We start from the raw sequence: 13,710 nt of genomic DNA, 5'->3' as shown, positions 1-13,710 counted from the left end.
CACTTCAATAAAAGCTAGGCTGTGGATTGGGCTCTTGGCTTTAATTTAAATGTTTAATCAATATGCAGACTCTAAAGCTTCAGTGAATTATGAAATTATCTTCATCCATCAAGTCTCCTTCCTCTCTAAGGCCTAATTTAACACGAAGTATTATTTCAGATCTGAAAATTGGACAAATCCAACCCTCTCTTTTTAGCATGAGCCAATATACGGTACCTGCACTTAAGGCCATTCTCAAGATTGCATTGTCTTGACAATAGATTTCTGAACTTCTGTTCACGGCACTAGGTATGGATGATGAAGTGTGCATGTACACCAACCTTGTAGTCAACACACATACCCAATAGCTATAGGCAATAAGGAATCTCATGCAGCCCAAATGAATGGATAGGCAATGAAGGGACAGAACACTTTGTCCCTCCTCTGCACCCAGCAGGGAAATGTAGCAGGCTGCTAGAGGAGGGATGGAGCTCTCCATCTCTCTTCTGCCAGACCCCAGCAAGGCAGGAAACATCCACGCCATATATATATAAAGCACAGAGTTTCCTTCAAAGAATCCAGGGAACTAACTATAGTGCTGGGTGTTGGGAACTGTAGTTCTGTGAGGGGTAAATTATGGTTCCCAATATATATTTTTTCAGGAAAACGGTGGAAGCCACGTAACAGTACTTTAAATGTGTGATATATATGTGACGCTATGAAGTTTTGTGGGCCTGTTTACAAGGCTGGTGAATGCATGCACACACACTCACATTGTCCTTTGCCTTTTAAGGAACAAGTGGCACTACAGCTGCAACACTCAACGTGAAAGAATAAGTCGTTGAGATGTCTAAACAGGAAGCAAAGCAGCAGCACGGAGAAGTACAAGTTTATCTGAGCAAACCACAGTCGTTTTTCATTCAAACCATAAGCATAAGGGAAACAATGACCGCATAATATTATCAGTTACATAAATATACAAAACGAAGAACTCCATTTGATGGATTTAATAAAGCAAATCTCTTAACAAAGTACGTTTTTCAGGATAGTATTCACTCCACTTACAGAATTTCCAGGTCATTTTAAAGTTTTATTTTCCAGTTAAACTACCAATCATCCAAAGCAAAAAACCCTTTAGGGTAGACTGAGATAAGGCTACCTGCAGCAGTACTTGGGCCTTCAAGAAGTTCTGACTCTTTCTTTCATTAGTTGAATGAGCATTCGAGGACACAAGGACAGAACCACCTGCTGAATCAGGCCAATGGCCCATTTAGTCCAGCATCCTGTTCTTAGAGTGGCCAATCAGATGCTTGTGGGAAGTTTGCAAACTAGGCAGTATTCAAAAGCATGATGACCCGGTACTACAGAGGTAAAACATAGCAAACTTGTCTTCCACCCACTGCTTCCATACCATGAAAGGAACAGTAAAAAAACAAATCTGCACATTGGACTGGAGCACAACTTTCACAAGGATTTGAAATTATATTTCAGGCATCCCCAAACCTTCGGCCCTCCAGATGTTTTGAACTACAATTCCCATCATCCCTGACCACTGGTCCTGTTAGCTAGGGATCATGGTTGTAGGCCTAAACATCTTGAGGGCCGCAGGTTGGGGGATGCCTGTTATAGATGCATGGATGCACATCCTAATTCAAAACATTGCTAAATTGCACTGACACAGCAATCGACAAGTCATCCTCTAATTACCACACACTGGCACATGAAGTATTAAGGAAGCAGCTAGATCAGGGATTTCATGGGATTTCAGCAGCTGACCACTTTGCGCTGAACACTGGGTGTTGTTTCTTTTAAGCAGTCTGTTGCCAAATGTCCATCCTGCTCAAATATAAAAACTTTCCTCCGCCAGCAACCAGATCTTGAAATATTATGATTAATCTGTCAGGAAACAGAACACAAATTACACCATCTGGCAGTGATAATCTATTGTTAGTGATAATGTAAGAGATTTAGAGGGGAAAGTGTGGTAGCCTATTATCATTAAAAAAAACACCTGTGTACCCCTGCAAAGAGCAAATACACACAAAAAAAGTATTCTAGACTAATAGACTTATTATGGTATAAGCTTTCATGGGTAGAACCTGTATGTGCATGCTCACATGCGACAAACTGTATACCAACACATTTCTAGGTGATACTTATTACTATTGTTTATTAAATGCTCTCACTGCAAGCAACTCAAGGCACCTTTACCTACAAGCTGTATATTTATTAATATGAAGTCAACTCTTTTGGGTTCCACCAAGGGCTATAGCACCACCACTACCTTTGATTGCTGTTGTTTTTGAGGATACCATCAGGGGGGAAGAATGACTGTAAGTGCTCCCTAGGGAATGCAAGTGAGCACCAGGGATGGGAAGTGTGTAATTTTGCCCCACCTTTTATTGTGAGTTTAAATTGGAGATACAACAGCAGAAGTGAGAGTGATACTGCTACTTACAAAAGGCAGGCTTGCATATCTGACAGGTAGGGCTAATAGTCTCTGCTTTCTTTCTTTAAGTCTGCTGGCAGTTATTATGGACTCTCACATATTTTTGTTTTAGTATGTATTTATGTTTTAAGAGCATCTTATCTGATTGTTCCATGCTGCTTCAAAATGTGGAATTTTTGTTGTATTTTTTTGGCATGTTTTATAATACTGTAAACCACATTCAGACTTCTTTGGGGCATAAAGCAATACAGAAAACCACCTAAACAAATAAATGTTAACAGTGTGTATATAAGGCATATGCAAATCTCAAATATCGGATTTAGCTTGCCAAGTAAGAATTAAAAGGACAACCCTCTAGGCATTTGTGGCTACACAGACTCTATTAATTCCAAGGGCACGATTCTTACAGAGGTCTGAAATGTTGTTGCATGGCCTCATGCTTTCTATTTGATTATTATGATTTGAAAGTTCTTCATTAGATATTATAGGTTAGGTTATGGATGTACTGAGAGTGGACTAATTCTCTGAGTGGGCATCATCCACACAATAGTAGGGTACATGCCATGGCTTGGGGAACCCCTAGGTTTGAAGAAGTACAAAAATATGTTGGAATGGTTTTTCTAAGGAGGGACAGACAGACACATGATAAGGTGGGTTAAGCATGATCAGTGGCCATAGGATGTTAAAGGGGAGGAAATGAAAAATGATGTGTGGTAGGGAATGGAAAGGAGCTTTCTGGAAAAGGGTACAACTGGTTAGCCCCAATGCAACAGGCTGTTGCAGGTCGCATATGTATTAAAGATATACAGCTGGCCGGACAGTGCCAGTGCCCAGTTCATCTTAGGCACTTGGTGACCTTAGGCAACCCACAACCCTTGCAATAGGAAGATAGTAATGCAGGGAGCTGTTGTAAGATCACAAATGTAACAAACACTTGAAATACATTGTAGAAAATGCAATTAAACTCTGCTCAGAGCATTTTACTTTCTATACTCTTAAGATATGTAAGATTTCAAGCAAAATAAGAAAGAAATTTCCTTCAGTCCTAAAAACTTTCATTTAAAAAACCCACAACTGTCAATAACTTATGGCTCTTTCCAGAAGAGATCTACTAACTCTTAAGCAGACAGCTAACTTACTTTTCATAATATTCTAGCTTCAGCCTACCTATCCTTTTCTTCCTCAACCATTTCCACTGCCTCATACCCATGTGATATTTTTTCTAAGGTGGAGCAGCTGGTGACCTCTGTGTTAACGCTAAGAATGCAGAGATGCTTTTGCATCAGAAGCTTCATCTGTGAAACATTTGCATGTGACCAGTGCCGCCTCCTCCTCCAGCATGACTGCTCAGAAAGGAATTGCAGGGAGTATTGGAGTCTTCACACAAAGGCATTCCCCTGTGTAGGTGGGGAAATCACAAACAGTGAGGCCCAAGCTACAAACTGCGATCTGCAGTGAAAAATCCCCCTTTAGTACAACTATGGGATTACCCACAAACAAAACACGAAAATGCCAGCTTCAGCCAGAGTACAGATTTTCCCTTTAGTCTGCATAGATTCAAGGAAGAGAGTTTAGGCAGCAGTCTATTCCAGTAGTCAGTAAGAAGTAAATGTGGTCCTAGGAAGCTGATTACAGAGTCAGACCATTGATTTATCTACTTAAGCATCTACTTTAAGCAGTAGCTTTGCAGAGTTTCAGACAAGAGTCTCTTAGAAATGGCCCTTCTCAGGACTTGCCCCAATGGTTCCAATTTCACCTGGGACAGAAGGGGCTTTCTAAATCCCATCCTTGATAGCCCACTGCATTACACACTGCTTCTTACCTTAGGCACTGAACCATAGGAGGAGCGTTTGAAATTCGCCAGGCACCAGATGTATTTTGCACCTATCGGCCATTTGCAACCAAGTGAATATGCCTGGGCGCCAGGATGGCACCTGAGGTCTCCATCGTCTGGAGATGCATGCCTGAGGATCCTTAGATCTTGACTATTTTCACACACTAGCTACATACCTTGTAGAAGTCTATCTGTTATATTTTATCTGCACAATCAAAATGAATTTCAGGAATCAAAAAGTCATATTGAAAATACAGTAAGGCATGATGCAAGATACAAATATGAAGGATGTGTTTGCAGTTAAGGAGCTAAGATATATGTTTGTACTTTGGGCTAACCTGAAGTTTGTACAGAAGTATGAAACATATTAAGCTTGCTTTTTAAAAAGAAAGTGGAGAAGAAGAAGGTGCGGTAAGGGAATAAATTATTCCATTGTACCATTTTTTTATTATTTTCTTTAGAAAAACATCATAGATTAAGCCTGACTTGGAATAACACTATCTGCTCTGGAAGCCTTGCATCTTAAATAACCAAAGCATGTTTATAAGGCCCATGGAAGTTAGTGGGACTTACGTACTTGCAGGCAGAATCACATAACGGGCGCTGAGAACAGAACGATGTTGCATAGTAGTGAAAGAGACACACAATTAAGACTGCAACTGCGTGCAGATTTCGAAGTCCCATTAAACTTCCAAACAGCTGCAAACCTCTATCATTATACCATATGCTGCCAATTATGCAAGCGGGACCTGCAACAAAGAGTTGCAGTATGGAGTGCTCCTGTTTAGGGTCCCACCACCATGTCAGCCAACATTTATTTAGATATCTACTGATTGCCCATTAACCATGCCCTGTGGGTGGTTCACAAACATTAACACAAGAGTCTAAACTTTAAATATTAATACAGCATATAAATATTAACACGATAAACATAAGATCATTCTAAAATACGGTTTAAATCCAAGAGAAAATACTCCTGTGGTGCAAGTGGGTGTGTCTGGCTGTTAACTAGAAGGCTGGTGCTTCAAGCCCACCCAGGGACAGCTGTGGGCAGGATTCTTGCATTGCAGGGGGTTGGACTTGATGACCCTTGGGGTCCCTTCCAGCTCTACAATTCTAAGATTTTTTTTTTGTCATAGTATCTCAGGTATGAGAAAATTCCGACTGAGGGAGTGGGAAGTGCAGGAAAGCAGTGATCTGGAGGTGAATGGAGAATTAATGGAGGTACAGAAAGTTTACCCTCCCTGTTAAATGACAGTATGTATGAACCCTAAGAAGACAGGAGTGCCTGGCGTGCTCTGGTCCATGGGGTCACGAAGAGTCGGACACGACTAAACGACTAAACAACAACAACATGAACCCTAAATGCCCAGTTGTGCCTGGCCTGTGCCTGGTTCTAACTCTCCATTCTCCAACTAGGGCACACTATGGACCCATCTCCCTGACCTTACCAGACGGTACCAAAGCCCTACCCAAGTTCTCAGCTATGGGAATAATTGTTTCCTCTATTCATCCATGAAATGTTGAGAGGGTACAATCAGTGCCAATGTTTTGGCCAGTATGTGCAATGAGGTCCTAGAATAGCCGACAAGCATTGGGCAAATATTTTCACACTTATTAAAAAGTTAATATCCAGTACAGCTAAATGTCCTTAGCCTAATGTTTCAATCTATATTTCAGCTATGGAAATGAATCTGATCCTCTCCTGCCCCTCACCCCAAAAATGCCTGCCTGTGAGCCATGATCCTAAGTTTATAACACAAGTTGCAGCAGCTACTCAGTGACGAGGGGAAATGCATTCTGCACATGCTCAAATGCTTCACATTCCTTGCATGACAGTCCCGGTTACGGAAGTCAGGTCTGGCACAAACTAAAGCCGGGGAACAAATTGATCACACCTGGAGCAATACAAACACTCAAAAGCTCCCAGCTACACCCGTAAATACAACCGAAAGTTTACAGTATTGGCCTGTCACTTTCTACTCAAAGCACCGCCAGGAACACCCAAACGATAGAAAGTGAGAAAGTTGCTCTTTTTTCGTAAGCAGAAAAAAGCGAAGGCGAGTGGGCGGAATTTTACGCGGCCGGGGTTTGCGCGCGAGAAGGGAAGCCTATTCCAAACACGCCGCGCCATCCGATGCCCTCCAAACGCCTCCCCCCCTTGCTTTCGCCGCACCTTGCGCATCCTTTGCAGCTCTCGGAGCCGAGTCGGCAGGGAGCAGGCACTGCGGTGCCCCAAGAAAAGCAGCGCCGCTCGACTTCCGCGTCGCAGGGCCGCCTTCGCAGCAATACGGGTCTGCCCAAGCGGGCCGCTTTCTCTCGCCCCAAAGGAGGCAGCCCTCCTCGCCGCCCCCTCGCATCTTGGTCGCCCCCCGTCTGAGCGGCCGGGAGGGCGAGGCCTAACCGTGGGGCAAGGACCGAGGTGCCTCTTCTATCGCAGGCGTCCCACCCTCGCCAGCCCGGCTTGAGCTTTACTGGGACTCCGGGGCGCTTCTGAGCAGCCGGCCGGTGCGCGCATTACGCCCGAGCCGCCCCCCGAGCTGCCCCCGCCAGGCTTGCGAAGGGCGGCCCCGCTCCCTGACAACGGGCCGGGGGAGGAAGCTCGCCCCGCCGGGGCGCTTCACGCACCTCTCCTTGGAGTAGAGCTGCTGCTGCTCCTGCCGCCGCTTCCGAATGAAGGCCATGGAGGCGAGTCGGCGCCGCTTCCGCTGGGCAGCTCCTTTGTAGCGCGCACGCCGCGCGCTCACCGCCAGGGGCCCCGCGCAGTGCCAGCGCCGGCCATTTATACTGCAGAGGCCGCCGTCCCAGGCGCTCGGCTCGGGCTGGGCTGCTGCCAAGCGTCGCCTGCCCTCTCTCGGCCGTAGCGGGCGTCTCCGCCTCCTGGGCCGCGCGCGGGGATTTCAAGGCAGCCACAGCGTTGCGCTTTCTCTTGGCCCTCGGAAACCAAGAGCCCTCCGGTGGGGAAAGGCCGGAGGTGTCTCAGCGTTACGCTGTCGCTGCGCCCTCGTCTTCCCCCTCCGCCCTGGCCAGTGACTTTAGGCCCAAGCGCTGCGCCCTCCAGAGCAATTGGAAAGAGGCAGGGAGTGATCCTGCGAGCGCAAAGGGAGGCACGTCGGGGCAAAAAAGAACACCTGTTTCGCATACAGGTTGATGAGGTCTGAAATGGCACCGGCTGAGCATTGGGGTCGCAGTGGATGGCGCAATGAGGATGCTGACCCAATGTGCTGCAGCTGTGAAAAGCCGAAATTCCAGGCTAGCGGGTGTTCGTAAAGGAATTGAAAATAAAATTGCTGATGTCATACTGGCCATACACAAGTCTGTGGTGCGACTGCATTTCCAATGGTTGGGGCCCAACAACATCCGAAGAGCCACGGGTGCCCTGTGCCCTAGGCATGTGTTCACAGACAGGTGTATTTTCCAGAGCTCTGGCTACAAACCAGCCTCAAGGAAAATGTGACCTCTAGTTTCTTCATCAACAACTCATAAAACGCTTTTCTAGAGCACAAATCATTTACTCTGGTAGAAGGATGCATGCAGTCATGGACTTTAATTAAACTACCCATACTTTTGAACCAACAACGGTTTGTTGGTTTGCTTTTAATGTAGAATAACTTCTGTTACAAGAAAACATGTTAGCATGTTGAATACACACGAAAAACCCAGATTTAGAGCTCCTCCTTGTGGTCATGTATGGTTACAACACATAACGTCCTTAAATTAAACACAGAGCAGGTACTTCATCTTGAAGTTAGTTAATTAGAAAGTTAGTTCAATAAAAGCACTTCATTAAGGATTGACTGCCGCAGAAACAAGTTCTCTTAAGCAATTAAAATTGGTTAGCTTAGTGGCTAATTGAAGACAAATGTCTCCTTGCAAACAGAGATTACTTGTTTTTCTTTACAGTCATAATCCATTACCATGAGATCATGGGTTGCTGTTGGCTTTAGTTCAGTTCCCTTTTTAACCTTTGGTGATGGAGGAATCACATGTTAAACAATCTTATGAATGTAAGAAGATGCCATAACTTATTTTTAGTCTAAGATGCCCAGCGCCATCTTTACCCAGGGGTGCAAGGGGTGTGGGGCACCCGGGTGCCAAATTTTGGGGGGTGACAGGTGCCCACTGCTGAAGCAGCCTAAGCGTATTGTATTGAGCTGCTATGTGGCAGCGGGGTCACAGACACCTTTGACATGACTGATCTTGCTCTGACTGCCTGCCACTGAAAGGCGGCCTGAGATGGCTCTCCCACGCATGCGCACAATGCCCGCTCGTCCCATCCTTCAGGCACCTCCCTACAATCGTAAGCGCATGTGTGGAGTCTTTATACCAACTCCCAATGTGTTCTATGTCTTCTTTAGAAAAGCTGGGTTTAAACAAACAAACAAACAAAAACCCCTCCTTTTGGAGCCGTGCAGGCATGAGCACTATTTATCAAATGATAATAGTGACATAAGCATAATAAAAGATTATTTGGGGGGGTAAAACTAAATTTGGGGGTGCTGGGCAGATCTTTGGCCCCGGCAGCCCATATGCTAAAGACGGCCCTGAAGACACCACAAGACTCTGCTGATTAAAAAGTTATGTGAATGACCAATCTTTGAAGAAGATTTCCATGTGTGGTTCTGCATGGAATCACTTTCAAAAGGGAAGTATTGGTGAAAACCAAATGTCTCGTTGGAACAAGACCACAAGACAAATCCCGACTGTAACCCTTTTAAAGTGACGTTTTGGTTTGTTTTGCTATACCAACAGTGCAATCACATGTGCACATATACATTCACTGGGAAGCAAATTCCATGGGATTTACTCCCAGGTAAGTCTGCCCAGGACTGCAGCCTAAGACCACAATCCTGAACACAATCACAAGGGAGTTGTTAAGATTTGTTTTTGAGTAACCATGCTTAAGATGGCAACTGTACACCACACTATAACATACTGATTTTTCTAGATACATACGCTATCCTTATAATGTTAGCTATCTAACATTTCAATGGAGGAAACAATGAAGTAGTACATGCTGAAGACACCCAAACATCTGAGCTACATTTTGACTGGATGCAGCCAATGGAACCATAACACTTGAAAGGCATAAATAGCTTTGGGTCGCAGCAGGAGCACTTCCACCATGCAACGATAAGGTAAAAAATGAAGAAATGGGTCCCCAAATGCATGTTTGGGTTGGAAAAGGTTGAAGATCCCTCATCTACTGTAGGTCATTATTGATTACACTGACTTGGGTGTGTCTCTTCAGGAGTTCGGGCAGAGTTCTGTCCCAGACCTGCCTGAATGTGCAGGGAACTGAATCTGTGACCTCCTGCATGCAGTGAATGAATGAATGAATCTATCTTTGTGTCAGCCATCAGCCATAGCAACAAAACAGCAATGCAATACACAAAGAACAGAAATAAAAAGTCGATTATATAAAACACACTTTAGGGTCCTGAATAGTGGACCTTATTCTGATTGCCCCAGCTAAAAACCTTGCAACCTTTGCAATGTGCCAATCTGCATGCAGTGACACTGAGCTACACCTGTTCCCCATGATCAGTACAGTTTTGTGGAGGCATACAAACAAGCACACAAGTTTCCATAGCCACACGCTGGTTAAACTACATCAGTGGAAAAATATTTATTTGCACACATGCTGATATTGGCTGGTAAAGTAGCTGGGGAAGAGTTAGCATCATAGCAGGACTAGAATCAATGTGGCGTCAGGGTCACCAGGGATGTCCATGGGAATAAGGGCAAGCTTGCAGCTTCTGTTGGAAGGAGGCTGAGAGATCAATGCTTCCACAGGCATGGTGTTTTACAAAGAAATATTCAGAGCCTTTTCTCATTTCTGGACACTTGATGGCACTAAACTAACACAATATACATCTTAATCCAACATTGGAAGGTGCTATGCCATAATGTAAACTGGTAATGTTAATGTTTGTGTTTCGTGTTCTTTGGGGCTAGATTTTGGCAATGGAAGAATATACTTAAAAATTCATCAAAATACAGCAGGCAAGTCCTAATCGGAAATGAATGAACAAATTACAAAACCTCCACCAACCCCTTGATATCGACATGCTTAAAAAACCTATTTGCTAAGTTTTTGTATTCTTAATCTGGGGAAGCCTCATCCTGTTTCCAGCCTCGTTTCTTTTTAACTCCCTCGTACAAAATTCTGTGAAGACTCTAAGCAACAGCCATTTCTAGTGTCCTGCTAGGCTTCTTGGGCAAAACTGAAGACAGAGCACAATTCTTGTGCTGCCTTACCATTTCCCCCCAATCCCATTTAACAACATTTCTGTCTAAAGATATATAATGGTGGCACCAGGCAAGTCTCTGGTGGCGGATTTGGGGCTTTCAAATTTCAGAAGCACCCTGTGCAACACCAAAATTTGTTCCCCTGTCACCTTTTGTTCTAGGTCATTGTTCCAGTGGCCCTGCAGGGCCCTCTTGGCTTGGTGCCCAGTGCAGGTGAACTGGCCATGCTTCCATAGATCTGCCTCTGAAACTTCCCTGGGGAGAGCATTTGACAAGCAAGGAGCCAGTGCAGAAAAGGTCCATTCTCATGTTGCTACCCTCTGGACCTCTTGTGAAGAAGACACATGAAGAAGGGCCTCAGATGACAATCTCAGGGTCTGGGTTGCTTCATAAAGGGAGAGGTGGTCCTTGAGGCATTGTGGTCCTGAGCAATTTAAGGCTTTATCGGTCAAAACCAGGAATTTGAATTGGGCCTGGACGCTAATTGGCAGCCAGTGCAGTCAGACCAGGATCAGTGTAATATACTCAAACCATCTTGCCCAGTGAGCAACCTGGTTGCCAAATTCTGCACCAGCTGAAGCTTTCAAAACATATAACATGTTGCAGTAATCTCATTTACAGGTTACCAAAGCATAGGCAACAGAAGTTAGGCTATCCCTTTCCAGCTGAATCTAATGGAAGGCCACCTGAGCCTCAAGCAACAGTATTGGATCAGGAAATACCCATAAACTACATACCTTTCAACGGACACAGGTGGCGCTGTGGTCTAAACCACAGGGCCTAGGGCTTGCTGATCAGAAGGTTGGCGGTTCGAATCCCCGAGATGGGGTGAGCTCCAGTTGCTCTGTCCCTGCTCCTGCCAACCTAGCAGTTTGAAAGCGCGTCAAAGTGCAAGTAGATAAATAGGTACCACTCTGGCGGGAAGGTAAATGGCGTTTCTGTGCGCTGCTCTGGTTCACCAGAAGTGGCTTAGTCATGCTGGCCACATGACCCGGAAACTGTCTGTGGACAAATGCCGGCTCCCTCGCCCTATTGAGTGAGATGAGCACCGCAACCCCAGAGTCATTCACAACTGGACCTAACAGTCAGGGGTCCCTTTACCTTTTTACATACCTATCAAGTGTAATCCCATCAAGAGCAGGCAATAGAAACATCAACAATCTGGCATCCTTTATTGTTTTAGTTGATCATGCTTCAGTGTGACTTTAGGTTGTCTATGGCCAGTTTATTCTTAAACTGCTTTCCCCTCTCAGCTTCTGCAATGATGATGTTAATTCAGCAACAATCTCTAGAGAACTGTCTGATCATGTTAATGAAAAGAAGAAGAAGAAAATCTAAAGCTAAGTGTTTATCGGGAAAGCAAGATTTGTTTAATATGAAAAATCTCATGGGAAGATTCCAGTATTGTCAAAGAAAAGAAAAGAAAAGAAAAGAAAAGAAAAGAAAAGAAGGGGAGGAAATATTTTGTACAAAAGGAAAGAAAGGTCTTTTAGTATAGTTGTTTTTGGAGTCCCAGTAGATTATGAGCAAGGTTCTATTTGCTCAAAACAAGCTCTTTTCCCCTCCTACCTTGCTGCTTCCTATAATATGTTTATTCCCTTTCCTTTACTGCCTTGCCATAGGAAGCAAGAAGGTCCAATCAAAAAACTGGGAAAGGAAGGAAGAAAATAGGCAGTTTGGGGATCATTTTAGCCCCACCCCCACCCCTCGTTCTCCAGGGAAGCAGCGTAACACAGGAGCTGTGCTTTTACCATGCTTTATGAAGCCATCAGAAATCATTAATGTCTTATTTGACTTGGTAGAATTGGACAACACAATTACACAATGAGGATATCTGGAAACTTTTTCTGAAGGTATGTCATGCCTAATATTAAGACACACTCCTTAATGGGCTTGACTTCGTGTATGGTGCTCTATTCTTTGCATGATAATGATTGATAACTGACTGTAATTATCTCAATGCTTACGTGGCTATAAGGAGGGTGAATCGATCATAGGCTAAATTGAGTCTGGTCTAAGTTGAAATGAAACCATGCAGTTATTTCCCCCCACCATAGCTGTCAACGTTCCCCTTTTTAAAAGGGAAATCCCCTTATTCCGAATAGGATTCCTCGCAAGAAAAGGGAAAAGTTGACAGCTATGCCCCCCACCCCCCATTTTGCTAGAAAGTGTTTAAATTCTCTTGTGATGGAACTTTTACATTAGCATGAACATTCCTGCATCCAGATTAAATATAAAGCTCCTTTATTCAGGAGTAAGAAGTATTTATTTGGAAGAACCTGGAAACATGAGCTCCACCAACTGAATATTAAACTACCTTCTATCTGCATGGGTGGTTTTCCTTTGAAAAGGACTGGACAAGTGAATGGGATAAGAAAGCTGGTTTTTATTAGCCCATAACTTTCTGTTCCAATTTCAACTCTCAAACAGTTTTGTGAAAAACTTGACAAAATGCACATGTTTTCCCTAATATGAGTCAGTCTGGTTAGAAGGGTCTGCACTAAACTGAACATGAAAGACAATCACAATATGCTGATAATGTTATTGCTTGTTCATTTGTACTAGGCAGGAATTTCAAACACCATATCATCTTTCCACACGTATTTGTGATCATTTTGACATTACAAATGGGAGATAACTAAGAATCTAGCAAAAATATTTGTTGTTGAAAAATGAAAGATGCATTAAAAAAATTGTCTCTATATTTGTTTTCAAAACAGTTGGTTTCATCAGTATTTTAATAATTTTGTTATGCCTACGTATTTTTTAAGTATGTTGATATGGCTGGTATTTTTATGATTATATATTGTTATGTAACTATTTAGAGGCTTTCTAAATTAAGTGTTATATAAATCTTGTTAAATAAATCATGGGAATTACAAGGTGGAACAGAGTGTGACAAAAACATGAATTCCTTCTTCTTCCTCTTGCTTTTCCTCGGTAATGTCTAAGTAAAAACTTGTGATATCATCCCCCAAAGTGGCAGCCAATAAAGTGTGAAAAAACCTTAGATCAGCAAATGAGGCCCTCCCTAACGGTCCCTGCATTGGATGAGAGAAACTGCAGGTACCCAAGAAAGGACCTTTTCAGTGGTGGCTCTGTGTATATTTTATATTTTCTTCAGGAAACTGCTTGCTCTCCTGAGCTTTGACAGCTCTCCCTCCACCCCCATATATTCTGGACTCGTTTTTTTATG

General features: G+C 43.7%; 1 protein-coding gene across 3 annotated transcripts in view; it reads right to left on the bottom strand.

Moving 5' to 3' along the window:
* Positions 1–7,335, bottom strand: part of NSMAF (neutral sphingomyelinase activation associated factor) — a 37,118-nt gene extending 29,783 nt beyond the window's left edge. For 2 of the 3 annotated variants that reach the window (XM_083747619.1, XM_083747620.1), the window contains exon 1: positions 6,891–7,335. In XM_083747619.1, coding sequence (XP_083603745.1) covers positions 6,891–6,946 — 56 coding nt within the window. In that variant the 5' untranslated portion in view covers positions 6,947–7,335. Of the gene's footprint in view, positions 1–6,438; positions 6,494–6,890 lie in introns of those variants that run through there. The other variant, XM_083747621.1, reaches the window with a different exon arrangement.
* Between the last annotated feature and the right edge of the window lie 6,375 nt (positions 7,336–13,710).

This window comes from Podarcis gaigeae, assembly GCF_964106915.1.
Source record: "Podarcis gaigeae genome assembly, chromosome: 7".
Lineage (NCBI taxonomy): Eukaryota > Metazoa > Chordata > Lepidosauria > Squamata > Lacertidae > Podarcis > Podarcis gaigeae.
The sequence above is the reverse complement of the archived record's forward strand: the minus strand, read 5'-3'. Positions and strand labels throughout refer to the sequence as shown.